This window comes from Pseudophryne corroboree, chromosome 7 (genome assembly GCF_028390025.1).
Source record: "Pseudophryne corroboree isolate aPseCor3 chromosome 7, aPseCor3.hap2, whole genome shotgun sequence".
Classification (NCBI taxonomy): domain Eukaryota; kingdom Metazoa; phylum Chordata; class Amphibia; order Anura; family Myobatrachidae; genus Pseudophryne; species Pseudophryne corroboree.
This window is the reverse complement of record NC_086450.1, coordinates 406,447,071-406,473,449: the sequence shown is the minus strand read 5'-3', so window position 1 is coordinate 406,473,449 and position 26,379 is coordinate 406,447,071. Positions and strand designations below refer to the sequence as shown.

At 48.0% G+C, this 26,379-nt stretch overlaps 1 protein-coding gene across 2 annotated transcripts in view; it reads left to right on the top strand.

Annotated features, from left to right (window-relative positions):
- The window catches only part of CRAMP1 (cramped chromatin regulator homolog 1), a 167,607-nt gene that overhangs the window by 124,173 nt on the left and 17,055 nt on the right, over positions 1 to 26,379 (top strand). For both annotated transcript variants that reach the window (XM_063934661.1, XM_063934660.1), the window contains exons 11-17: positions 6,433 to 6,610; positions 7,286 to 7,467; positions 7,864 to 7,923; positions 8,452 to 8,533; positions 9,766 to 9,867; positions 10,211 to 10,395; positions 10,532 to 10,588. In XM_063934661.1, coding sequence (XP_063790731.1) covers positions 6,433 to 6,610; positions 7,286 to 7,467; positions 7,864 to 7,923; positions 8,452 to 8,533; positions 9,766 to 9,867; positions 10,211 to 10,395; positions 10,532 to 10,588 — 846 coding nt within the window. The remainder of the gene's footprint in view (positions 1 to 6,432; positions 6,611 to 7,285; positions 7,468 to 7,863; positions 7,924 to 8,451; positions 8,534 to 9,765; positions 9,868 to 10,210; positions 10,396 to 10,531; positions 10,589 to 26,379) is intronic.

Sequence of the window (26,379 nt, the reverse complement as noted above, 5' to 3'; positions counted from 1 at the left end):
ACAGAAGCCTGCAGCCGAGGGGGAGGGGCTTCTCCCTCAGCACTCACAGCGCCATTTTCTCCACAGCACAGCGCTGAGCGGAAGCTCCCCAGACTCTCCCCTGCTTATTCCACGGTGAAAGAGGGTTTTAAAGAAGGGAGTAGGGGCGGGGGGGGGGGGAAGTATTGTGTTTTTTCCTGGGTCATATAGCGTTGGGTGTTTGCTGGCATACTCTCTCTGTCTCTCCAAAGGGCCTTGTGGGGGAACTGTCTTCAGATAAGAGGATTCCCTGAGTGTGTGGTGTGTCGGTACGCATGTGTCGACATGTCTGAGGTAGAAGGCTTGCCTAGGGAGGAGGGGGAGCAAATGAATGTGGTGTCTCCGTCGACAACGCCGACACCTGACTGGATGGATATGTGAAATGTTTTAAGTGCTAATGTAAATTTATTGCACAAAAGATTAGACAAAGCTGAAGCTAGGGAACAGCCAGGGAGTCAACCCATGTCTGTCCCTATGTCGCAGGGACCTTCGGGGTCTCAAAAGCGCCCACTATCCCAAATAGTTGACACAGATCCCGACACCAGTGTCGACTACGATGATGCAAAGTTGCAGCCAAAAGTGGCAAAATGTATTCGATATATGATTATTGCAATAAAAGATGTTTTGCATATCACAGAGGAACCCCCTGTCCCTGACACGAGGGTACACATGTATAAGGGAAAGAAACCTGAGGTAACCTTTCCCTCCTCACATGAGTTGAACGAATTATGTGAAAAAGCTTGGGAATCTCCAGACAAAAAACTGCAGATTCCCAAAAGGATTCTAATGGCGTATCCTTTACGCCTACGGACAGGATACGGTGGGAATCCTCCCCTAGGGTAGACAAAGCATTGACACGCTTATCCAAAAAGGTAGCGCTGCCATACCAAGATACGGCTACCCTCAGGGATCCTGCTGACTGCAAGCAGGAGGTTACCTTGGAGTCCATTTACACACATTCTGGTACCTTACTCAGACTGGCAATTGCGTCGGCTTGGGTTTTTAGCGCTGTAGCAGCATGGACAGATACCTTATCAGTGGAAATTGAGACCCTAGATAAGGATACCATTTTATTGACCCTAGGGCATATAAAAGATGCTGTCTTATATATGAGAGATGCTCAAAGAGACATTAGTCTACTGGGTTCTAGAATCAACGCTATGTCGATTTCTGCTACATGAGTCCTATGGTCCCGGCAATGGACAGGTGATGCCGATTCAAAGAGGCATATGGAGGTTTTACCTTACAAGGGTGAGGAATTGTTTGGGGAAGGTCTCTCGGACCTGGTCTCCACAGCTACAGCTGGTAAATAAAATTTTTTGCCTTATATTCCCTCAGCCTAAAAAAGCGCCACATTATCAAATGCAGTCCTTTCGATCACAAAGAAACAAGAAAGTACGAGGCGCGTCCTTTCTTGCCAGAGGTAAGGGCAGAGTAAAAAAGCTGCACAACTCGGCTAGTTCCCAGGAACAGAAGTCCTCCCTGACCTCTACAAAATCCACCGCATGACGCTGGGGCTCCGCTAAAGGAGTCCGCCTCAGTGGGCGCACGTCTTCGAGTTTTCAGCCACATCTGGGTTCACTCACAGGTGGATCCCTGGGCAATGGAAATTGTTTCTCAGGGTTACAAGCTGGAATTCGAAGAGGTGCCTCCTCGCCAGTTTTTCAAATCGTCCCTACCAGCTTCTCCCCCAGAGAGGGAGATAGTGTTAAATGCAATTCACAAATTGTATCTTCAACAGGTGGTGGTCAAGGTTCCCCTGCATCAACAAGGGAAGGGATATTACTCAACCCTGTTTGTAGTCCCGAAACCGGACGGTTCGGTCAGACCCATTTTAAATTTAAAATCCATGAACCTATACTTGAAAAGGTTCAAGTTCAAGATGGAATCGCTAAGAGCGGTCATCGCCAGCCTGGAAGGGGGGGATTTTATGGTATCTCTGGACATAAAGGATGCATAACTTCATGTTCCCATTTATCCACCTCATCAGGCGTACCTGAGATTTGCGGTACAGGATTGTCATTACCAATTTCAGACGTTGTCGTTTGGGCTTTCCATGGCCCCGAGGATTTTCCCCAAGGTAATGGCGGAAATGATGGTGCTCCTGCGCAAGCAAGGTGTCACAATTATCCCGTACTTGGACGATCTCCTCATAAAAGCGAGATCAAGAGAGCAGTTGCTGAACAGCGTCTCACTTTCACCTTCACTTTCACTGAAGCAACACGGCTGGATTCTCAATATCCTGAAGTCGCAGTTGGTTCCTACGACTCGTCTAACCTTCTTGGGCATGATTCTGGATACAGACCAGAAAAGGGTTTATCTTCCGATAGAAAAAGCTCAGGAACTTATGACTCTGGTCAGGAACCTATTGAAGCCAAAACAGGTGTCAGTGCATCACTGCACTCGAGTCCTGGGAAAGATGGTGGTATCGTACAAAGCCATTCCCTTCGGCAGGTTCCATGCGAGGACTTTCCAATGGGACCTACTGGACAAGTGGTCCGGGTCACATCTACAAATTCATCAGTTGATCACCCTGTCCCCCAGAGCCAGGGTATCTCTCCTGTGGTGGCTGAAGAGTGCTCACCTTCTAGAAGGCCGCAGGTTCGGCATTCAGGACTGGATCCTGGTGACCACGGACGTGAGCCTCCGAGGGTGGGGAGCAGTCACAGAGGGAAGAAACTTCCAAGGTCTTTGGTCAAGTCAAGAGACTTGTCTTCACATCAACATCCTGGAACTGAGGGCTATATACAACGCCCTACGTCAAGCGGAGACCTTACTTCGCGACCAACCAGTTCTGATCAGACAACATCACCGCAGTGGCACATGTTAAACCACCAAGGCGGCACAAGGAGCAGAGTGGCAATGGCGGAAGCCACCAGGATTCTTCGCTGGGTGGAAATCATGTAAGCGCAATGTCAGCAGTGTTCATTCCGGGAGTGGACAACTGGGAAGCAGACTTCCTCAGCAGACGCGACCTGCATCCAGGAGAGTGGGGACTTCATCAGGAAGTTTTCGCACAGATTGCAAGTCAGTGGGGACTGCCCCAGATAGACATGATGGCATCCCGCCTCAACAAAAAGCTTTAGAGGTATTGCGCCAGGTCAAAAGACCCTCAGGCGGTAGCTGTAGACGCCCTAGTGACACCGTGGGTGTTCCAGTCGGTCTATGCGTTTCCTCCTCTTCCTCTCATACCCAAGGTGTTGAGAATAATAAGAAAAAGAGGAGTGAGAACAATTCTCATTGTTCCAGATTGGCCACGAAGGACCTGGTATCCGGATCTGCTGGAAATGCTCACAGAAGATCCGTGGCCTCTTCCTCTACGGCAGGACCTGTTGCAACAGGGGCCCTGTCTGTTCCAAGACTTACCGCGGCTGCGTTTGACGGCGTGGCGGTTGAACGCAGGATCCTAGCGGAAAAAGGCATTCCGGATGAGGTCATTCCTACGCTGATAAAGGCTAGGAAGGACATGACAGCTAAACATTATCACCGTATATGGCGAAAATATGTTTCTTGGTGTGAGGCCAGGAATGCTCCTACGGAAGAATTCCATCTGGGCCGTTTCCTTCACTTCCTACAGACTGGAGTGAATTTGGGCCTAAAATTAGGCTCCATTAAGGTTCAGATTTCAGCCTTATCCATTTTCTTTCAAAAAGAATTGGCTTCTCTCCCAGAAGTACAGACCTTTGTGAAGGGAGTGCTGCATATTCAGCCTCCTTTTTATACCTCCGGTGGCGCCTTGGGAGCTTAACGTGGTGTTGAGTTTCCTTAAGTCGCACTGGTTTGAACCACTTCAAACGGTGGAGTTAAAATATCTCACTTGGAAGGTGGTCATGTTATTAGCCTTCGCTTCGGCTAGGCGAGTGTCGGAATTGGCGGCTTTGTCTCATAAAAGCCCCTATCTGGTTTTCCATATGGATAGACCGGAATTGCGGACCCGTCCTCAATTTTTACCTAAGGTGGTGTCATCTTTTCATATGAACCAACCTATTGTGGTGCCTGTGGCTACGCGAGACTTGGAGGATTCCGAGTACCTTGATGTAGTCAGGGCTTTGAAAATTTACGTGGCCAGGATGGCTAGAGTCAGAAAAACAGAAGCACTGTTTCTCCTATATGCAGCCAACAAGGTTGGCGCCCCTGCTTCTAAGCAGACTATTGCTCGCTGGATCTGTAACACGATTCAGCAGGCGCATTCTACGGCTGGATTGCCGTTACCAAAATCGGTCAAGGCCCATTCCACTAGGAAGGTGTGCTCGTCTTGGGCGGCTGACCGAGGGGTCTCGGCATTACAACTATGCCGAGCTGCTACTTGGTCGGGTTCAAACACCTTTGCAAAGTTCTATAAGTTTGATACCCTGGCTGAGGAGGACCTCATGTTTGCTCAATCGGTTCTGCAGAGTCATCCGCACTCTCCCGCCCGTTTGGGAGCTTTGGTATAATCCCCATGATCCTTACGGAGTCCCCAGCATCCTCTAGGACGTAAGAGAAAATAAGATTTTAAACCTACCGGTAAATCTTTTTCTCGTAGTCCGTAGAGGATGCTGGGCGCCCGTCCCAAGTGCGGACTACTTCTGCAAGACTTGTATATAGTTTTGCTTATTTAAGGGTTCTGTTATAGTTTTCATCGGTTTTGGACTGATGCTACGTTATTTTCATACTGTTAACTGGTTAGTATATACACAAGTTATACGGTGTGATTGGTGTGGCTGGTATGAATCTTGCCCTTAGATTAACAAAAATCCTTTCCTCGTACTGTCCGTCTCCTCTGGGCACAGTTTCTCTAACTGAGGTCTGGAGGAGGGGCATAGAGTGAGGAGCCAGTGCACACCCATACCTAAAGTCTTTCTTTAAGTGCCCATGTCTCCTGCGGAGCCCGTCTATCCCCATGGTACTTACGGAGTCCCCAGCATCCTCTACGGACTACGAGAAAAAGATTTACCGGTAGGTTTAAAATCTTATTTTCTAAATTTCTCAATTAGTAAACTGTATTTTATATGTCATCCTTAGGTCGTCCTCCTCTTTAGAATGTATGCTCTCACGAGCAGGGCTCTCAACACTTGTGCTTATCCTTCTCTTACCTAAACCATCCTCGACGGCACCTAATCCCGTGGTTTTCTGCCACTCTTACACTTATGTCAGTGTTATTTACCCTGTACTTGTCCTATGTTATCTTCAACTGAAAGTCACTATTGTCCTGTTTTGATTTTTCATTTATGTACTCTGTACTTGGACGCTGCAGATTGCTTGTGGCACAAAATAAATAAAGGATAATAATAATTAGGTTCAGTTGTGTGGTGAGGAACAAGAATTGCTTCTGTTTGCTCACATATTTTATGATTGGCAGCGATATAATTAGCACTGGTTACATTGATCATATATAAATTTAATTGGGCCTGGACCGCCAACCCAAGGCACCCCTGCAAGTGCCCTTAGGCACTGAGTCAGGTTCCTTTTTCCTGTAGTAAAACAAATTTCCTGCAGGAAAGAGACAAACTTGTTTTTTCATCTTGTCTGCTCAGTGACTCTCAACCTCTCTCTCCACTTCCTTTCCTTTCACAGGACGTGACCTTCTAATTCACAGCATATAATTTCCATGTCTTTTGATGTACATGAGATTACGTTATTCGTCATCTTAATTGCACGTATATTAGTTTGAGTTAATGCTGTTTACACATGTATGACGTGATGTCAAAATGATCTTCCCAATGTGTAAATAACCTTAGGTATGATGTGACTCCCGTGTTCAGTGATTGTGCAGTAAAACAGTCATGAAAGCACAGATGCTGCCACTTGAGCTTTGGGCAATGAAGGTGTTCCAGCAGTTAGGACAGTACTTTATATGGAACAAAACTATGCAATTACATATTTTTTCTTAATAATGTTTGCAAAGTTGTATTCAAATTAAGAACAAGATCATTCCTTATTTCATTTCTTACATATTTAGGGTAAGAGGGAAAACAAACCGGTTTCTTAAAGTCTGTGAAACATTTTATTATTGGTCCTGTTTAATATTTGCTCCTCTAATGATGTACAGAAACCCTATGTCCACCAACTAACTCCGATATGATTGGATGGGAGGTAGATAATCGATAGTTACGCTGTCAACAGTATAATCTTGACTGCAGAGTGACAATGTGGTAGTAATGCTATTTAAAGCACTTTGTGTCGGCCTTATAACATTAAACATGTATCATGTTTAAAGTTATAATGATGATACTGTAAAAATGCTGTAGATCAGCATTACTTCTGCAGTCGACATTACACTGTTGACAGCGTAACAAAATATCAACTATCTACCTCTCAATCATATCTGAGCACGTTGGTTGACATTGGGAAGTAATTCCATAGGGCTTTTGTTCGACATTGGGTGTTACACGAAAGGAAATTTCTTTTAAAAAGCTGTGTGTCTGTTTTTAGCCTCCGCAGGCTCCAGAAACCATCTCCGTTGCCACCTCCCCTCTGAAGCTGGCAGTGCAAGAGCAGACGCTCACACCTCCTGGCAAGGTCATCACCCTTCTCTCCCGGAACCCAGACTGCCTGGGGACACAGTCTGCACACATCCACCCAAACTTCTCGTCAACGTGTAATACCTCAGGTGAAAGGGGGACTCGGGGACCATTAATTCAATTAGTTCTTCTCCTATTTCATTATTTTCCATGGACCTCAACGCCTGAGGCCGAGAGATGTGAATAAGAGTGTGAACTGGGCATGAGGAATTAGTGGAGCTTCCATGTCACCTTAATTTTTACTTTGAGCCTTTAATAATGAACCTTGTCGCTCAGCTGTGTTTTACTGGGCTGGCCCCCAGCCACATTATCCTTCCTGATAACTTGGTTCTTGGTTAGGTAATAGCTTGTCATTCTTTAGTAGTATTCTGAAGCTGGCTACAAAGAGTACATATTGTTAAATCTTTTCCCACCTGCAAGTAGAACAAAGACTTCCGGTCTTCAGTGGGTAGATTACTAAAGCTTCTAATTTACACAAGTGTTGGTGTTGCCCATAGCAACCAGTTAGATTCTGTCTTTCTTCTAGAATGCAATGGGGAAACAATAGCTGGAATCTGGTTGCTGTCGGCAAGACCACCACTTGTGTAATTTAGAAGCTTTAGTAAATCTTCCCCGCTGTACTCTTGCCGTGCCAGGAATGGGACCCGGACATCCCTTACGCTGCACATAGGAACTTGTGCTATTCTATTTGTTCTTCAACTCCTGTAGTTTTGGTTGGAATGTTTTAATTACTCCAATGAACTGATTGGTCTTTTTGGATGTAGGTTTAAGGAATCTATCTCGTCCACTTCTATTTGGCGGTCCCTTGGGATCCGTGTCTACCAGCAGCGATGGGGCAGTGTTTGCGGTTCCCAACATGCTCCCTCCGAACAGCCGCCACACAAAGGTTTCCTCAGCAAACAGCGAGCCTGAGGTCACAGGCCGTCAGCAGTTGGATGCTGTCAGTGTGAGTATAGGTCAGGTGTGATTATAAAGAGAAAAGCAGATAACATTTTACAGCAGAAAGAAAGATGAATTGCTTACTGATTTCAGGGAATGGCTGTATTTGGAGGCTCCAGTCTCCGCTTTATTAAATGATTCAAAACATTAGCACTCTTAACAGCTGTGTGTAGATGTCCTCAGGTAGAGTTCATGCTTTATTTTTATGGTCTGTAATGGACTTTTGTATGCCAGAATGGCTTATGTGTATCAGCTACTTCAAAAACCAACAGAGAAGTGTCCGGAAGTGAGATGATTGAGGCCCCACGGGCCCGTCCCTTCCCTCATCTTGTTATCTGGTTGTTATATCCTCCCTACAGCAAGCTCTACATGACAATAACCACCTCTCCTTTTTCCCATGCAGTCTGATTTCTTCTTGCCGAAGCAGAGAAGCAGACACCCTCGGAAGCCCTTAGTTGTCCAGGTGAGACTTCTTCAAAGTGGGTCAAATCAACTTGAGCTATGTTTTTATCAAATACAGCAAAACAAGAGCAAAAGCAAGTTTGATACAGCCATACATACTGCTATCTGCCTGTGTGAGCTGTGCTTTTCTGACGGTTCTAACATGCCCCTGCGAGCCCATCTGTATGATATCCATCTTCTGTGAGGCACAGCCAGGCATTACGTGTCTAAGTGGTTTGCCAGAATGGGCTTAGTAACTGAGATCTTCAGCCGGAGCTTTAAGTCTTATATTATTGGACCAGTTTGTACTTTCATCAAGATAACTGCCTCAAGTGTGACACAGCCCACAATACATGAGGTGCAGATAGTTCAGTAACTTTTATGTTTATCACATGCCCCCTAGACAGGAAGAAAGTTCTTTAAGCCTAAGTGGCTCACTAGGCTATGGTAACAAATTAATTCCGGCTTTTGAGCATTGAGAAATAAATATCTGAAATTGCATCCCTCTGCGTTTAGAACTGACCATTATTTCTGACTTCTCACTTCACAGAGGACACTTCTCCCTCGGCCGTCTGGCAGTTCCTTGCCACATGTCTGCTCCTTCTCTATCCTCTCCAACTCTGCAGTAACAGGTAATGTAGCAAGACAGAACAGCCCATCCGTTTTTCTGAGTTTCCACTATAGCAAACAAATTAAGGCAGTATTTCAGGTGACTGCAGGATCCTTGTCTAAACCTGAATGAGTGCTCTTCAATGTCAGAGTCTTCTATTGCCTGCCCTTTCCTTGGGAAGAGCTTTCAGACTGATTGTCCCTTAGATTGGGCAAAGACAGAACTGAGACATTTTGGTGACTTAGCTGGTGAAGTGGTCACTACATTTTGGCAAGGCTGTATACTGATTTGCTCAAGCATTGTGCCCGAAACGGTTCCTAATATAGAATCTCTTAAGTTACCTACTACCCCTCTGGCTAAATGCACCTAGGTGCATGGGTTCATCCGCTGAAGAGTTAGTGTAGGAGGTGGCTGGACGGGCTCCTTCCACTGCGACTTTGGGTTGCACGGCAACATGCACAAGCTCAAAAATTTCCAACATTAATAGTTTAAGCCAGGATTGTTTAACCAGGTCAATGGCTATGGAAGGATGGGGACTTGTATTTCCATTATTACAACGCTTCTCCCATTATCCTGGTATTCACCATCCACAGTTGCCATAAGTTATCCCATTACTGTTTAGCCTAAGTCTGTTATGACCTTGGAGAAGGGCTGCCACATGGTTTTTGTTAGCTTTATTTCCCCTGAAAAGTCTGCGGCTGACCCACGTTATGACAGGGGAGCCTGTATGCTTCTACTGTTCTCCCTGTTAGTGTAACCAGCCCAAGTTTGCATAGCCTGGGGCCGATTGTCACTTATGGGGGACCCAATGCTCCCTCTGTCCCCATGTATTAGCAGAAAACAGCCTAGGCTATAGTTCTGGCAGATATATGCTGCTGCACCTTCACGGTAAGCATAACTCTTAAAGCTCCTGCATTATATTGGTACATTCACAGTGCAGCAAAGTGTAGATTTAATGTCCAACACGCAATAGGACCCACGTTAAATTCCACTCGTATTTTTGGCTAGAAGAAGAAAAAGTTCTGGTGTTTCAATACTGATATTCTTAACAATTTAATGTCCAGATTTTCTTTCTTTTTTACAATACTACAAAATGTATGACTTATTCAGAAGAAGTATTATAGCTGTTTTCTTATTTCCTATTGAGCCGTTTATATTGTATGGGTTTTGTTTTTGTTTTTTTAATCCCGTCCAGATCTTCTGGTTTGACAACATAAAATGATGGTTGAATAACATTCTCCCTCCTCATTTCAGGGCGAGGCTCCTTCCGACCCATCCACTCCACCCTCCGTAAAGCTGCCTCTCAACCCATTGTCCCTAAAGGACTGCCTGCCACAACCACAAATTCTCTAGCCAGTGAGTATTAATACATGAGAGCATTGTGCAGAAGTACTCATAGCTGCCGGTCAGGCATTCACTGCCTTTGCTTTTGGGGTAGCTTGGTTATCTGTACAGTACGTAGTCATTGTTAGATGGTTGTAATTGTGCCTGGCTTATGGACAGAGGCTTAATTTATATAGAATAGTCTAAAGAGTCATGTGTATGCATACACGTGTACGATTTTCTGTGTGCTTAGCGATGGCCAGCCTGATTGGCTTGTTATTTCCCCTGCCATATACTATTTAATAAGTGTTTTTCGGCATCAAATTTCATAACTGCTTTTTAACTTTTCATCGGTTTGTCTTTGTTAACTCTTTAGGTGCTATTAACTTGGCGGCGAAGAGTGCAGGTATTATCCCAGGTGCTTCTTTGCCAGTTCTGGAGACGGACAGCCTGGTGGGGATTGGACCCTTGCCTTCAGAGGGGTTGACTGGTACTGTGACAGAGCCCAGGTTAGAGGGAACCAGTGAGGATCCCATGCCAGCAGTTACAGTCTGCCCTGAGGTGAGGACGTCCGCCTCTGCTTTTAACATACTTGTTTTTGTTTTTTGTTTTTTGCAATTCCAGCACTTATCTCTTTTTTTATACCCTTTTGCTGTGTTTGAATTACTTACTTACATATCCTCAATCTCCATTGTAGGTTCCTTTCATTGCGCTTTCCACAACTCCTGTGCAAGAGACACCCCAGCCATTGCAGGTACTGCTCTGCTCCAGTCTTTAGCATCTGTGAAGCTCGCCCGAGGGCATCTGCCCTAGTGATAAGCATCCCAACATGTTTATTCTATATAATTGTTGTGGATGAGTAATTTCATGTATGCCGTCGTTCTTCTGGCACCATAGTAACATCATGATTATATAACCAATAATTGTCCCAGTATATAAAATATATATTGTTCTTAGCCCCCAAGAAGTTCTCTGACCAATATATATAAGTGCAAAGCCATGAGTGCAGTGCTTTTGTTTCGAGTCTTTGAGCTCCAAGGTGACTACTATACATGTACAGTGAACGCTGCCAGCTATAAAGACACAACCGTTTCTTGACTGAAACAATTCTTAGAGGTTTCAGCTTTTAAGTTCATAATAAGCCACTGATATGTCTTTGTCCTGTTGAAGCTGTTTGTTCCATCCAAAATAGCACATATGCCTTAAAAATGGTACAACGTTTTGTTTGGGGATCTAAAAGGGAATGTCTACATTTACTTAGTTTAAAATATATTTCTGTGACGTCCTAGTGGATGCTGGGGACTCCGTAAGGACCATGGGGAATAGATGGGCTCCGCAGGAGACTGGGCACTCTAAAGAAAGATTTAGGACTATCTGGTGTGCACTGGCTCCTCCCCCTATGACCCTCCTCCAAGCCTCAGTTAGATTTCTGTGCCCGGCAGAGCTGGTTGCACACTAGGGGCTCTCCTGAGCTCCTAGGAAGAAAGTATAGTTTAAGTTTTTTATTTTACAGTGAGACCTGCTGGCAACAGGCTCACTGCAGCGAGGGACTAAGGGGAGAAGAAGCGAACCTACCTAACTGGTGGTAGCTTGGGCTTCTTAGGCTACTGGACACCATTAGCTCCAGAGGGATCGAACACAGGACCCGACCTTGTCGTCCGTTCCCGGAGCCGCGCCGCCGTCCCCCTTACAGAGCCAGAAGCAAGAAGGTCCGGAAAATCGGCGGCTGAAGACTTCTGTCTTCTCCAAGGCAGCGCACTGCAGCTGTGCGCAATTGCTCCTCATGCACACCACACACTGCGGTCACTGATGGGTGCAGGGCGCTGGGGGGGGGGCGCCCTGAGCAGCAATATTAACACCTTGGCTGGCGAATTAACACCATATATAGCCCCATATATAGGTGTAAATTAACCCCTGCCAGACGTTTTAAAATAGCGGGAGAAAGCCCATTTTCCCTCACAGCTCCGCTGGAAGGATCGCTCTCTGGCTCTCCCCTGCAGTCCTGCACTACAGAAAGGGTAAAAAAGAGAAGGGGGGGCACAATTTAGGCGCAGTATATAAATATATAGGCAGCTATAAGGGAAAACACTCTTTATAGGTGATATCCCTGTGATATATAGCGCCCTGGTGTGTGCTGGCATACTCTCCCTCTGTCTCCCCAAAGGGCTTTGTGTGGTCCTGTCCTCTGTCAGAGCATTCCCTGTGTGTGTGCTGTGTGTCGGTACTGCTGTGTCGACATGTATGATGAGGATAATGATGTGGAGGCGGAGCAAATGCCTGTGAATGTGATGTCACCCCCTGCGGGGTCGACACCTGTGTGGATGGACTTATGGAAGGAATTACGTGACAGTGTCAGCTCCTTGCATAAAAGGTTTGACGACATAGGACAGCCGGCTACTCAGCTTGTGCCTGTCCAAGCGTCTCAAATGTCATCAGGGGCTGTAAAATGCCCGCTACCTCAGATGACAGATACAGATGTCGACACGGATACCGACTCCAGTGTCGACGATGATGAGACGAGTGTACCCTCCAATAGATCCACCCGTTACATGATTGAGGCAATGAAAAATGTATTACACATTTCTGATACCCCAGGTACCACAAAAAAGGGTATTATGTTTGGTGAGAAAAAACTACCAGTAGTTTCTCTGACGTCCTAGTGGATGCTGGGGACTCCGTCAGGACCATGGGGATTAGCGGCTCCGCAGGAGACAGAGCACAAAAATAAAGCTTTAGGATCAGGTGGTGTGCACTGGCTCCTCCCCCTATGACCCTCCTCCAAGCCTCAGTTAGGTTTTTGTGCCCGTCCGAGCAGGGTGCAATCTAGGTGGCTCTCCTAAAGAGCTGCTTAGAAAAAGTTTTTAGGTTTTTTATTTTCAGTGAGTCCTGCTGGCAACAGGCTCACTGCATCGAGGGACTTAGGGGAGAGAAGTGAACTCACCTGCGTGCAGGATGGATTGGCTTCTTAGGCTACTGGACACCATTAGCTCCAGAGGGAGTCGGAACACAGGTCTCACCCTGGGGTTCGTCCCGGAGCCGCACCGCCGACCCCCCTTGCAGATGCCGAAGATGGAAGAGGTCCAGAAGCAGGCGGCAGAAGACTTTTCAGTCTTCCTGAGGTAGCGCACAGCACTGCAGCTGTGCGCCATTGTTGTCAGCACACTTCACACAGCGGTCACGGAGGGTGCAGGGCGCTGGGGGGGCGCCCTGGGCAGCAATGTATAATACCTTTTCTCTATCGTCCTAAGTGGATGCTGGGGTTCCTGAAAGGACCATGGGGAATAGCGGCTCCGCAGGAGACAGGGCACAAAAAAGTAAAGCTTTACTAGGTCAGGTGGTGTGCACTGGCTCCTCCCCCCATGACCCTCCTCCAGACTCCAGTTAGATTTTGTGCCCGAACGAGAAGGGTGCAATCTAGGTGGCTCTCCTAAAGAGCTGCTTAGAGAAAGTTTAGTTTAGGTTTTTTTCTTTACAGTGAGTCCTGCTGGCAACAGGATCACTGCAACGTGGGACTTAGGGGGAAAGTAGTAAACTCACCTGCATGCAGAGTGGATTTGCTGCTTGGCTACTGGACACCATTAGCTCCAGAGGGATCGAACACAGGCCCAGCCGTGGAGTCCGGTCCCGGAGCCGCGCCGCCGACCCCCTTGCAGATGCTGAAGCGTGAAGAGGTCCGGAAACCGGCGGCTGAAGACTCCTCAGTCTTCATAAGGTAGCGCACAGCACTGCAGCTGTGCGCCATTTTCCTCTCAGCACACTTCACTGGGCAGTCACTGAGGGTGCAGAGCGCTGGGGGGGGGCGCTCTGAGAGGCAAATATAAACCTTATACAAGGCTAAAAATACCTCACATATAGCCCATAGGGGCTATATGGAGATATTTAACCCCTGCCTGACTGGAAAAATAGCGGGAGAAGAACCCGCCGAAAAAGGGGCGGGGCCTATCTCCTCAGCACACGGCGCCATTTTCTGTCACAGCTCCGCTGGTCAGAACGGCTCCCAGGTCTCTCCCCTGCACTGCACTACAGAAACAGGGTAAAACAGAGAGGGGGGGCACATTAATGGCTATATATATATATATATTAAAGCAGCTATAAGGGAGCACTTAATATAAGGATATCCCTTGTATATATAGCGCTTTGTGGTGTGTGCTGGCAGACTCTCCCTCTGTCTCCCCAAAAGGGCTAGTGGGTCCTGTCTTCATTAGAGCATTCCCTGTGCGTTTGCGGTGTGTGTCGGTACGTGGTGTCGACATGTATGAGGACGATATTGGTGTGGAGGCGGAGCAATTGCCAAATATGCAGATGTCACCCCCCAGGGGGTCGACACCAGAATGGATGCCTTTATTTGTGGAATTACGTGATGGTTTATCTTCCCTTAAACAGTCAGTTGAGGACATGAGGCGGCCGGACAATCAATTAATGCCTGTCCAGGCGCCTCAAACACCGTCAGGGGCTGTAAAACGCCCTTTGCCTCAGTCGGTCGACACAGACCCAGACACGGGCACTGATTCCAGTGACGACGGTAGAAATTCAAACGTATTTTCCAGTAGGGCCACACGTTATATGATTTTGGCAATGAAGGAGACGTTACATTTAGCTGATACTACAGATACCGTAAAACAGGGTATTATGTATGGTGTGAAAAAACTACAAACAGTTTTTCCTGAATCAGAAGAATTAAATGACGTGTGTGATGAAGCGTGGGTTGCTCCTGATAAAAAGTTGATAATTTCAAAAAAGTTATTGGCATTATACCCTTTCCCGCCAGAGGTTAGGGCGCGCTGGGAAACACCCCCTAAGGTGGACAAGGCGCTCACACGCTTATCCAAACAAGTGGCGTTACCCTCTCCTGAGACGGCCGCACTTAAGGATCCATCAGATAGAAAGATGGAAGTTATTCAAAAGAATATATACACACATGCAGGTGTTATACTACGACCAGCTATAGCAACTGCCTGGATGTGCAGTGCTGGAGTAGTTTGGTCAGAATCCCTGATTGAAAATATTGATACCCTAGATAGGGACAATGTTTTACTGTCGTTAGAACAAATAAAGGATGCATTTATCTATATGCGTGATGCACAGAGGGATATTTGCACACTGGCATCTCGGGTGAGTGCTATGTCCATTTCAGCCAGAAGAGCCTTATGGACACGACAGTGGACAGGCGATGCGGATTCAAAACGTCACATGGAGGTTTTGCCGTATAAAGGGGAGGAGTTATTTGGAGTTGGTCTATCAGACTTGGTGGCCACGGCTACTGCCGGGAAATCCACTTTTTTACCTCAAGTCACTCCCCAACAGAGAAAGGCACCGACCTTTCAACCGCAGCCTTTTCGCTCCTACAAAAATAAGAGAGCAAAGGGCTTGTCGTACCTGCCACGAGGCAGAGGAAGAGGGAAGAGACACCAACAGGCAGCTCCTTCCCAGGAACAGAAGCCCTCCCCGGCTCCTGCAAAAACCTCAGCATGACGCTGGGGCCTCTCAAGCGGACTCGGGGACAGTGGGGGGCCGTCTCAAAAATTACAGCGCGCAGTGGGCTCACTCGCAGGTAGACCCCTGGATCCTGCAGATAATATCTCAGGGGTACAGGTTGGAATTAGAGACGGATCCTCCTCATCGTTTCCTGAAGTCTGCCTTACCAACCGTCTCTTCCGAAAGGGAGAGGGTGTTGGAAGCCATTCACAAGCTGTACGCTCAGCAGGTGATAGTCAAAGTACCCCTATTACAACAAGGAAAGGGGTATTATTCCACTCTATTTGTGGTACCGAAGCCGGATGGCTCGGTAAGGCCTATTCTAAATCTGAAGTCCTTGAACCTCTACATAAAAAAGTTCAAGTTCAAGATGGAGTCACTCAGAGCAGTGATAGCGAACCTGGAAGAAGGGGACTTTATGGTATCCTTGGACATCAAGGATGCGTATCTACACGTTCCGATTTACCCCGCACACCAGGGGTACCTCAGGTTCATTGTTCAAAACTGTCACTATCAGTTTCAGACGCTGCCGTTCGGATTGTCCACGGCGCCTCGGGTCTTTACCAAGGTAATGGCCGAGATGATGATTCTTCTTCGAAGAAAAGGCGTATTAGTTATCCCATACTTGGACGATCTCCTAATAAGGGCAAGGTCCAGAGAACAGCTGGAGACAGCTTTAGCACTATCTCAAGAGGTGCTAAGACAACACGGGTGGATTCTGAATATTCCAAAATCCCATTTAATCCCGACAACTCGTCTGCTGTTCCTAGGAATGATTCTGGACACGGTTCAGAAAAAGGTTTTCCTTCCAGAGGAAAAAGCCAAGGAGTTATCCGATCTGGTCAGGAACCTCCTAAAACCAGGAAAAGTGTCAGTACATCAATGCACAAGAGTCCTGGGAAAAATGGTGGCTTCTTACGAAGCAATTCCATTCGGCAGATTCCATGCAAGAATATTCCAAAGGGATCTGTTGGACAAATGGTCAGGGTCGCATCTGCAGATGCACCTGCAAATAACCCTGTCACCAAAGACAAGGGTGTCACTTCTGTGGTGGTTGCAGAAGGCTCACCTATTAGAAGGCCGCAGATTCGGCATTCAGGATTGGATCCTGGTGACCACGGACGCCAGCCTGAGAGGCTGGGGAGCAGTCACACAAGGAAGAAACTTCCAGGGAGTATGGACGAGTCTGGAAAAGTCTCTTCACATAAACATTCTGGAACTAAGAGCAATCTACAATGCTCTAAGCCAGGCGGAACTTCTCCTGCAAGGAAAGCCGGTGTTGATTCAGTCGGACAACATCACGGCGGTCGCCCATGTAAACAGGCAGGGCGGCACAAGAAGCAGGAGTGCAATGGCAGAAGCTGCCAAGATTCTTCGCTGGGCGGAGAATCACGTGATAGCACTGTCAGCAGTGTTCATCCCGGGCGTGGACAACTGGGAAGCAGACTTCCTCAGCAGACACGATCTTCATCCGGGAGAGTGGGGTCTACATCCAGAAGTCTTCAACATGTTAATAGACCGTTGGGAAAGACCAATTGTAGACATGATGGCGTCTCGCCTCAACAAGAAACTGGACAAATATTGCGCCAGGTCAAGAGATCCACAGGCAATAGCTGTGGACGCACTGGTAACTCCTTGGGTGTACCAGTCAGTGTATGTGTTTCCTCCTCTGCCGCTCATACCAAAGGTATTGAAGATCATACGGCAAAGAAGAGTAAGAACAATACTAGTGGTTCCGGATTGGCCGAGAAGGACTTGGTATCCGGAACTTCAAGAGATGCTCACGGACGAACCGTGGCCTCTACCTCTGAGAAGGGACCTGCTACAGCAGGGTCCCTGTCTTTTTCAAGACTTACCGCGGCTGCGTTTGACGGCATGGCGGTTGAACGCCAGATCCTAAAAGGGAAAGGCATTCCAGAAGAAGTCATTCCTACCTTGATTAAGGCACGGAAGGAAGTCACCGTGAAACATTATCACCGCATTTGGCGAAAATATGTAGCGTGGTGCGAGGATCGGAGGGTTCCGACGGAGGAATTCCAACTGGGTCGTTTCCTACATTTCCTGCAATCAGGATTATCTATGGGTCTCAAATTGGGATCCATTAAGGTTCAAATTTCGGCCCTGTCAATATTCTTCCAAAAAGAATTGGCCTCTGTCCCTGAGGTCCAGACTTTTGTCAAGGGAGTACTGCATATACAGCCTCCTGTGGTGCCTCCGGTGGCACCGTGGGATCTAAATGTAGTTTTAGATTTCCTCAAATCCCATTGGTTTGAACCATTGAAAAAGGTGGATTTTAAATATCTCACATTGAAAGTGACTATGTTACTAGCCCTGGCCTCTGCCAGGAGAGTATCTGAATTGGCGGCTTTATCTTATAAAAGTCCTTATCTAATCTTCCATTCGGATAGGGCAGAACTGCGGACTCGTCCGCATTTTCTCCCTAAAGTGGTATCAGCATTTCATCTGAACCAACCTATTGTGGTGCCTGCGGCCACTAGCGACTTGGAGGACTCCAAGTTGTTGGACGTTGTCAGAGCCTTAAAAATATACATTGCAAGGACGGCTGGAGTCAGAAAATCTGACTCGCTGTTTATATTGTATGCACCCAACAAGTTGGGCGCACCTGCTTCTAAGCAGTCGATTGCTCGTTGGATTTGTAACACAATTCAACTTGCACATTCTGTGGCAGGCCTGCCACAGCCTAAAACTGTAAAAGCCCACTCCACAAGGAAGGTGGGCTCATCTTGGGCGGCTGCCCGAGGGGTCTCGGCATTACAACTCTGCCGAGCAGCTACGTGGTCGGGGGAGAACACGTTTGTAAAATTTTACAAATTTGATACCCTGGCAAAGGAGGACCTGGAGTTCTCTCATTCGGTGCTGCAGAGTCATCCGCACTCTCCCGCCCGTTTGGGAGCTTTGGTATAATCCCCATGGTCCTTTCAGGAACCCCAGCATCCACTTAGGACGATAGAGAAAATAAGAATTTACTTACCGATAATTCTATTTCTCGGAGTCCGTAGTGGATGCTGGGCGCCCATCCCAAGTGCGGATTATCTGCAATACTTGTACATAGTTATTGTTAACTAATTCGGGTTATTGTTAAGGAGCCATCTTTAAGAGGCCCTTTCTGTTGTCATACTGTTAACTGGGTTTAGATCACAAGTTGTACGGTGTGATTGGTGTGGCTGGTATGAGTCTTACCCGGGATTCAAAATGCCTCCCTTATTGTGTATGCTCGTCCGGGCACAGTACCTAACTGGAGTCTGGAGGAGGGTCATGGGGGGAGGAGCCAGTGCACACCACCTGACCTAGTAAAGCTTTACTTTTTTGTGCCCTGTCTCCTGCGGAGCCGCTATTCCCCATGGTCCTTTCAGGAACCCCAGCATCCACTACGGACTCCGAGAAATAGAATTATCGGTAAGTAAATTCTTATTTTTATGGCTAAAAATACATCACATATAGCCCTTGAGGCTATATGGATGTATTTAACCCCTGCCAGATCTCACAAACTCCGGAGAAGAGCCCGCCGAAATAGGGGGCGGGGCTTATTCTCCTCAGCACACAGCGCCATTTTCCTGCTCAGCTCCGCTGTGAGGAAGGCTCCCAGGACTCTCCCCTGCACTGCACTACAGAAACAGGGTAAAACAGAGAGGGGGGGCACTTTTTTTGGCGATATTACTATATTTAAGCTGCTATAAGGATACAACACTTATATAGGGTTGTTCCCATATATATTATAGCGCTTGGGTGTGTGCTGGCAAACTCTCCCTCTGTCTCCCCAAAGGGCTAGTGGGGTCCTGTCTTCAATAGAGCATTCCCTGTGTGTCTGCTGTGTGTCGGTACGTGTGTGTCGACATGTATGAGGACGATGTTGGTGTGGAGGCAGAGCAATTGCCGGTAATGGTGATGTCACCCCCTAGGGAGTCGACACCGGAATGGATGGCTTTGTTTATGGAATTACGTGATAATGTCAGCACATTACAAAAATCAGTTGACGACATGAGACGGCCGTCAAACCAGTTAGTACCTGCCCAGGCGTCTCAGACACCTTCAGGGGCTGTAAAACGCCCTTTACCTCAGTCGGTCGATACAGACCCAGACACGGACACTGAATCTAGTGTCGACGGTGAAGAAACAAACGTATTTTCCAGTAGGGCCACACGTTATATGATCACGGCAATGAAGGAGGCTTTGCATATCTCTGATACTACAAGTACCACAAAAAGGGGTATTATGTGGGGGGTGAAAAAACTACCTGTAGTTTTTCCTGAATCAGAGGAATTGAATGATGTATGTGATGAAGCGTGGGTTAACCCAGATAGAAAAGGGCTAATTTCAAAAAAGTTATTGGCATTATACCCTTTCCCGCCAGAGGTTAGGGCGCGCTGGGAAACACCCCCTAAGGTGGATAAGGCGCTCACACGCTTATCAAAACAAGTGGCGTTACCGTCTCCTGATACGGCCGCCCTCAAGGATCCAGCTGACAGGAGGCTGGAAACTACCCTAAAAAGTATATACACACATACTGGTGTTATACTGCGACCAGCCATCGCCTCAGCCTGGATGTGCAGTGCTGGGGTGGTCTGGTCGGATTCCCTGACTGAAAATATTGATACCCTGGATAGGGACAGTATTTTACAGACTTTAGAGCAATTAAAGGATGCTTTTCTTTATATGCGAGATGCTCAGAGGGATATTTGCACTCTGGCATCGAGAGTAAGTGCGATGTCCATATCTGCCAGAAGAAGTTTATGGACACGACAGTGGTCAGGTGATGCGGATTCCAAACGGCATATGGAAGTATTGCCGTATAAAGGGGAGGAATTATTTGGCGTCGGTCTATCGGATCTGGTGGCCACGGCAACGGCCGGGAAATCCACCTTTTTACCTCAGACCCCCTCCCAACAGAAAAAGACACCGTCTTTTCAGCCGCAGTCCTTTCGGTCCTATAAGAACAAGCGGGCAAAAGGACAGTCATATCTGCCCCGAGGCAGAGGAAAGGGTAAGAGAGGGCAGCAAGCAGCTCCTTCCCAGGAACAGAAGCCCTCCGCGGGTTCTGCAAAGCCCTCAGCATGACGCTGGGGCTTTACAAGCGGACTCAGGAACGGTGGGGGGTCGACTCAAGAATTTCAGCGCGCAGTGGGCTTGCTCACAGGTGGACCCCTGGATCCTGCAGGTAGTATCTCAGGGTTACAGGTTGGAATTCGAGAAGTCTCCTCCTCGCCGGTTCGTAAAGTCTGCTTTGCCAACGTCTCCCTCAGACAGGGCGACGGTATTGGAAGCCATTCACAAGCTGTTTTCTCAGCAGGTGATAGTCAAGGTACCCCTCCTACAACAGGGAAAGGGGTATTACTCCACGCTATTTGTGGTACCGAAGCCGGACGGCTCGGTAAGACCTATTCTAAATCTGAAATCTTTGAACCTGTACATACAAAAATTCAGTTTCAAGATGGAATCACTCAGAGCAGTGATAGCGAATCTGGAAGAAGGGGACTTTATGGTGTCCCTGGACATAAAAGATGCTTACCTGCATGTCCCAATTTGCCCTTCACATCAAGGGTACCTCAGGTTCGTGGTGCAAAACTGTCATTATCAGTTTCAGACGCTGCCGTTTGGATTGTCCACGGCACCTCGGGTCTTTACCAAGGTAATGGCCGAAATGATGATTCTTCTGCGAAGAAGAGGCGTATTAATTATCCCTTTCTTGGACGATCTCCTGATAAGGGCAAGGTCCAGAGAACAGCTGGAGGACGGAGTAGCACTAACCCAAGTAGTGCTGCAACAACACGGGTGGATTCTGAATTTTCCAAAATCTCAGTTGACCCCGACAACACGTCTGCTGTTCCTGGGAATGATTCTGGACACGGTTCAGAAAAAAGGTGTTTCTTCCGGAGGAGAAAGCCAAGGAGTTATCCGAACTTGTCAGGAACCTCCTAAAACCAGGAAAAGTGTCTGTGCATCAATGCACAAGAGTCCAGGGAAAGATGGTGGCTTCTTACGAAGCAATCCCATTCGGCAGATTCCACGCACGAACTTTTCAGTGGGATCTGCTGGACAAATGGTCCGGATCGCATCTGCAGATGCATCAGCGGATAACCTTATCGCCACGGACAAGGGTGTCTCTTCTGTGGTGGTTGCAGAGTGCTCATCTGTTAGAAGGCCGCAGATTCGGCATACAGGACTGGGTCCTGGTGACCACGGATGCCAGTCTGAGAGGCTGGGGAGCGGTCACACAGGGAAGAAACTTCCAGGGGGTATGGTCAAGCCTGGAGATGTCTCTTCACATAAATATACTGGAGCTAAGAGCGATTTACAATGCTCTAAGTCTGGCAAAACCCCTGCTTCAGGGTCAGCCGGTGTTGATCCAGTCGGACAACATCACGGCAGTCGCCCACGTAAACAGACAGGGCGGCACAAGAAGCAGGACAGCAATGGCAGAAGCTGCAAGGATTCTTCGCTGGGCGGAAGATCATGTGATAGCACTGTCAGCAGTGTTCATTCCGGGAGTGGACAACTGGGAAGCAGACTTCCTCAGCAGACACGATCTACACCCGGGAGAGTGGGGACTTCATCCAGAAGTCTTCCACATGATTGTGAACCGTTGGGAAAAACCAAAGGTGGATATGATGGCGTCTCGCCTCAACAAAAAACTGGACAGGTATTGCGCCAGGTCAAGAGACCCTCAGGCAATAGCTGTGGACGCTCTGGTAACACCGTGGGTGTTCCAGTCAGTGTATGTGTTTCCTCCTCTGCCTCTCATACCCAAAGTACTGAGAATTATACGGCAAAGGGGAGTAAGAACGATACTCGTGGCTCCGGATTGGCCAAGAAGAACTTGGTACCCGGAACTTCAGGAGATGCTCACGGAAAATCCGTGGCCTCTACCTCTAAGGCGGGACCTGATTCAGCAGGGACCGTGTCTATTCCAAGACTTACCGCGGCTGCGTTTGACGGCGTGGCGGTTGAACGCCGAATTCTAAAGGAAAAAGGCATTCCGGAAGAGGCCATTCCTACACTGGTTAAAGCCAGGAAGGAGGTGACTGCACAACATTATCACCGCATTTGGAGAAAATATGTTGCGTGGTGTGAGGCCAGGAAGGTCCCCACGGAGGAATTTCAACTGAGTCGATTCCTGCATTTCCTACAAACAGGATTGTCTATGGGCCTCAAGTTGGGGTCCATTAAGGTTCAAATTTCGGCCCTGTCGATTTTCTTCCAGAAAGAATTGGCTTCAGTTCCTGAAGTCCAGACTTTTGTTAAAGGAGTACTACATATACAGCCCCCGGTGGTGCCCCCTGTGGCTCCGTGGGACCTTAATGTAGTTTTGGATTTTCTCAAATCCCATTGGTTTGAGCCACTCAAATCGGTGGATTTGAAATATCTTACGTGGAAAGTAACCATGCTACTGGCCCTGGCTTCAGCCAGGAGAGTATCAGAATTGGCGGCTTTATCGTATAAAAGCCCATATCTGATTTTCCATTCGGACATGGCAGAACTGCGGACGCGTCCTCATTTTCTGCCTAAGGTGGTGTCAGCGTTTCATCTGAACCAGCCTATTGTGGTGCCTGCGGCTACTAGCGATTTGGAGGATTCCAAGTTGCTGGACGTTGTCCGGGCATTGAGAATATATATATATTTCAAGGACGGCTGGAGTCAGAAAATCTGACTCGCTGTTTATACTATATGCACCCAACAAGCTGGGTGCTCCTGCTTCTAAGCAGACGATTGCTCGTTGGATTTGTAGCACAATTCAACTTGCACATTCTGTGGCATGCCTGCCACAGCCTAAATCTGTAAAGGCCCACTCCACAAGGAAGGTGGGCTCATCTTGGGCGGCTGCCCGAGGGGTCTCGGCATTACAACTTTGCCGAGCAGCTACGTGGTCAGGGGAGAACACGTTTGTAAAATTCTACAAATTTGATACCCTAGCTAAAGAGGACCTGGAGTTCTCTCATTCGGTGCTGCAGAGTCATCCGCACTCTCCCGCCCGTTTGGGAGCTTTGGTATAATCCCCATGGTCCTGACGGAGTCCCCAGCATCCACTAGGACGTCAGAGAAAATAAGATTTTACTTACCGATAAATCTATTTCTCGTAGTCCGTAGTGGATGCTGGGCGCCCATCCCAAGTGCGGATTGTCTGCAATACTTGTACATAGTTATTGTTACAAAAAAATCGGGTTGTTATTGTTGTGAGCCGTCTGTTCAGAGGCTCCTACGTTTGTCATACTGTTAACTGGGTTCAGATCACAAGTTGTACGGTGTGATTGGTGTGGCTGGTATGAGTCTTACCCGGGATTCAAAATCCTTCCTTATTGTGTACGCTCGTCCGGGCACAGTATCCTAACTGAGGCTTGGAGGAGGGTCATAGGGGGAGGAGCCAGTGCACACCACCTGATCCTAAAGCTTTATTTTTGTGCCCTGTCTCCTGCGGAGCCGCTAATCCCCATGGTCCTGACGGAGTCCCCAGCATCCACTACGGACTACGAGAAATAGATTTATCGGTAAGTAAAATCTTATTTTTTCCTGCATCTGAGGAATTAAATGAGGTGTGTGAGGAAGCGTGGACTTCCCCAGATAAGAAATTGATAATTTCTAAACGGTTAATGGCAGCGTACCCTTTCCCGCCAGAGGATAGGTCACGTTGGGAAACACCCCCTAGGGTAGATAAAGCGCTGACACGCTTATCAAAGAAGGTGGCACTACCGTCTACGGATACGGCCGCCCTAAAAGAACCTGCAGATAGACAGCAGGAAAATACCCCAAAAGCTATATATACACACACACTGGCATTATATTGAGACCCGCTATTGCATCGACTTGGATGTGCAGTGCTGCAGCTGCGTGGTCAGATTCCCTGTCAGAAAACATTGATACCATGGATAGGGACAATATTTTGCTGACGATTGAGCATATAAAAGACGCTGTCTTATACATGCGTGATGCACAGAGGGATATTTGCCGGCTGGCATCAAAAATAAGCGCTATGTCCATTGCCGCCAGAAGGGGGTTATGGACTAGGCAATGGTCAGGTGATGCCGACTCAAAGCGGCACATGGAAGTTTTACCCTATAAAGGGGTGGAACTTTTTGGGGAGGGCCTTTCAGACCTCGTTTCCACAGCTACTGCTGGGAAATCGACCTTTTTGCCACAGGCTACCCCACAGCAAAAGAAAGCACCGTATTATCAGGTACAGTCCTTTCGGCCCCAGAAAAATAAGAGGGCTAGAGGCTCATCCTTTCTGCCGAGGGGTAGAGGTAGGGGGAAAAAGCTGCAGCACACAGCTAGTTCCCAAGAGCAGAAGTCCTCCCCTGCGTCCGGTAAGTCCACAGCATGACGCTGGGGCTGCTCAGGCGGAAACGGGAACGGTGGGGGCTCGTCTCAGGAATTTCAGCGCACAGTGGGCTCTCTCACAGGTGGTTCCCTGGGTCCTTCAAGTAGTATCTCAGGCGTACAGGCTGAAATTCGAGACGTCCCCCCCCCCGCCGTTTCCTAAAATCTGCCCTACCGGCAACTCCCTCTGCCAGGGAGGCAGTGTTGGTGGCTATTCAGAAACTATATTCACAGCAAGTGATTGTCAAAGTACCCCTCCTTCAACTAGGACATGGTTACTATTCCACAATGTTTGTGGTACCGAAACCGGACGGTTCGGTGAGACCCATCTTAAATTTAAAATCCTTGAACACTTATCTCAGAAGATTCAAGTTCAAGATGGAATTGCTCAGGGCAGTTATTGCGAGCCTGGAGGATGGGATTACATGGTCTCCCTGGACATCAAGGATGCGTACCTGCATGTCCCCATTTACCCTCCGCACCAGGAGTACCTCAGATTTGTGGTACAGGACTGTCACTATCAGTTCCAGACGCTGCCGTTTGGGTTATCCACGGCACCAAGGGTCTTTACCAAGGTAATGGCCGAAATGATGATACTCCTTCGCAAGAAGGGAGTTTTAATTATCCCGTACTTGGACAATCTCCTGATAAAGGCGATGTCCAAAGAACAGTTGGTAGTGGGGGTAGCACTTTCTCGGGAAGTGCTACAACAGCACGGCTGGATTCTCAATATTCCAAAGTCACAGCTGGTCCCGACGACACGTCTTCTGTTCCTGGGAATGATTCTGGACACAGACCAGAAAAGAGTGTTTCTTCCAGTGGAAAAAGCCGAGGAGTTGTCATCTCTAGTCAGAGACATCCTAAAACCAGGAAAAGTGTCGGTACATCAATGCACACGAGTCCTGGGGAAAATGGTAGCTTCATACGAAGCAATTCCATTCGGAAGGTTCCACGCAAGGACGTTCCAGTGGGACCTGTTGGACAAATGGTCCGGGTCCCATCTCCAGATGCAACAGCGGATAACCCTATCGTCAAGAACCAGGGTGTCGCTGCTGTGGTGGCTGCAGAGGGCTCATCTACTAGAGGGCCGCAGATTCGGAATACAGGACTGGGTCCTGGTGACCACAGATGCCAGCCTTCGGGGCTGGGGTGCAGTCACAAAGGGAAGAAATTTCCTATGACTGTGGTCAGATCAGGAGATTTCTCTTCACATAAATATCCTGGAGCTAAGGGCCATTTACAATGCCCTAAGCCAGGCAAGGCCCCTGCTTCAGAACCAGCCGGTACTGATCCAGTCAGACAACATCACGGGGTCGCCCATGTAAACAGACAGGGCGGCACAAGAAGCAGGATGGCGATGGCAGAAGCCACAAGGATTCTCCGCTGGGCAGAGAATCATGTGTTAGCACTGACAGCAGTGTTCATTCCGGGAGTGGACAACTGGGAAGCAGACTTCCTCAGCAGGCACGACCTCCACCCGGGAGAATGGGGACTTCATCCAGAAGTCTTCCAAATGCTGGTAAACCGGTGGGAAAGACCACAGGTGGACATGATGGCGTCCCGCCTCAACAAAAAGTTGAAAAGATATTGCGCCAGGTCAAGAGACCCTCAGGCGATCGCTGTGGACGCTCTAGTGACACCGTGGGTGTACCAGTCGGTTTATGTGTTTCCTCCTCTACCTCTCATTCCCAAGGTACTGGGAATAATAAGAAGGCGAGGAGTGAAAACTATACTCGTGGT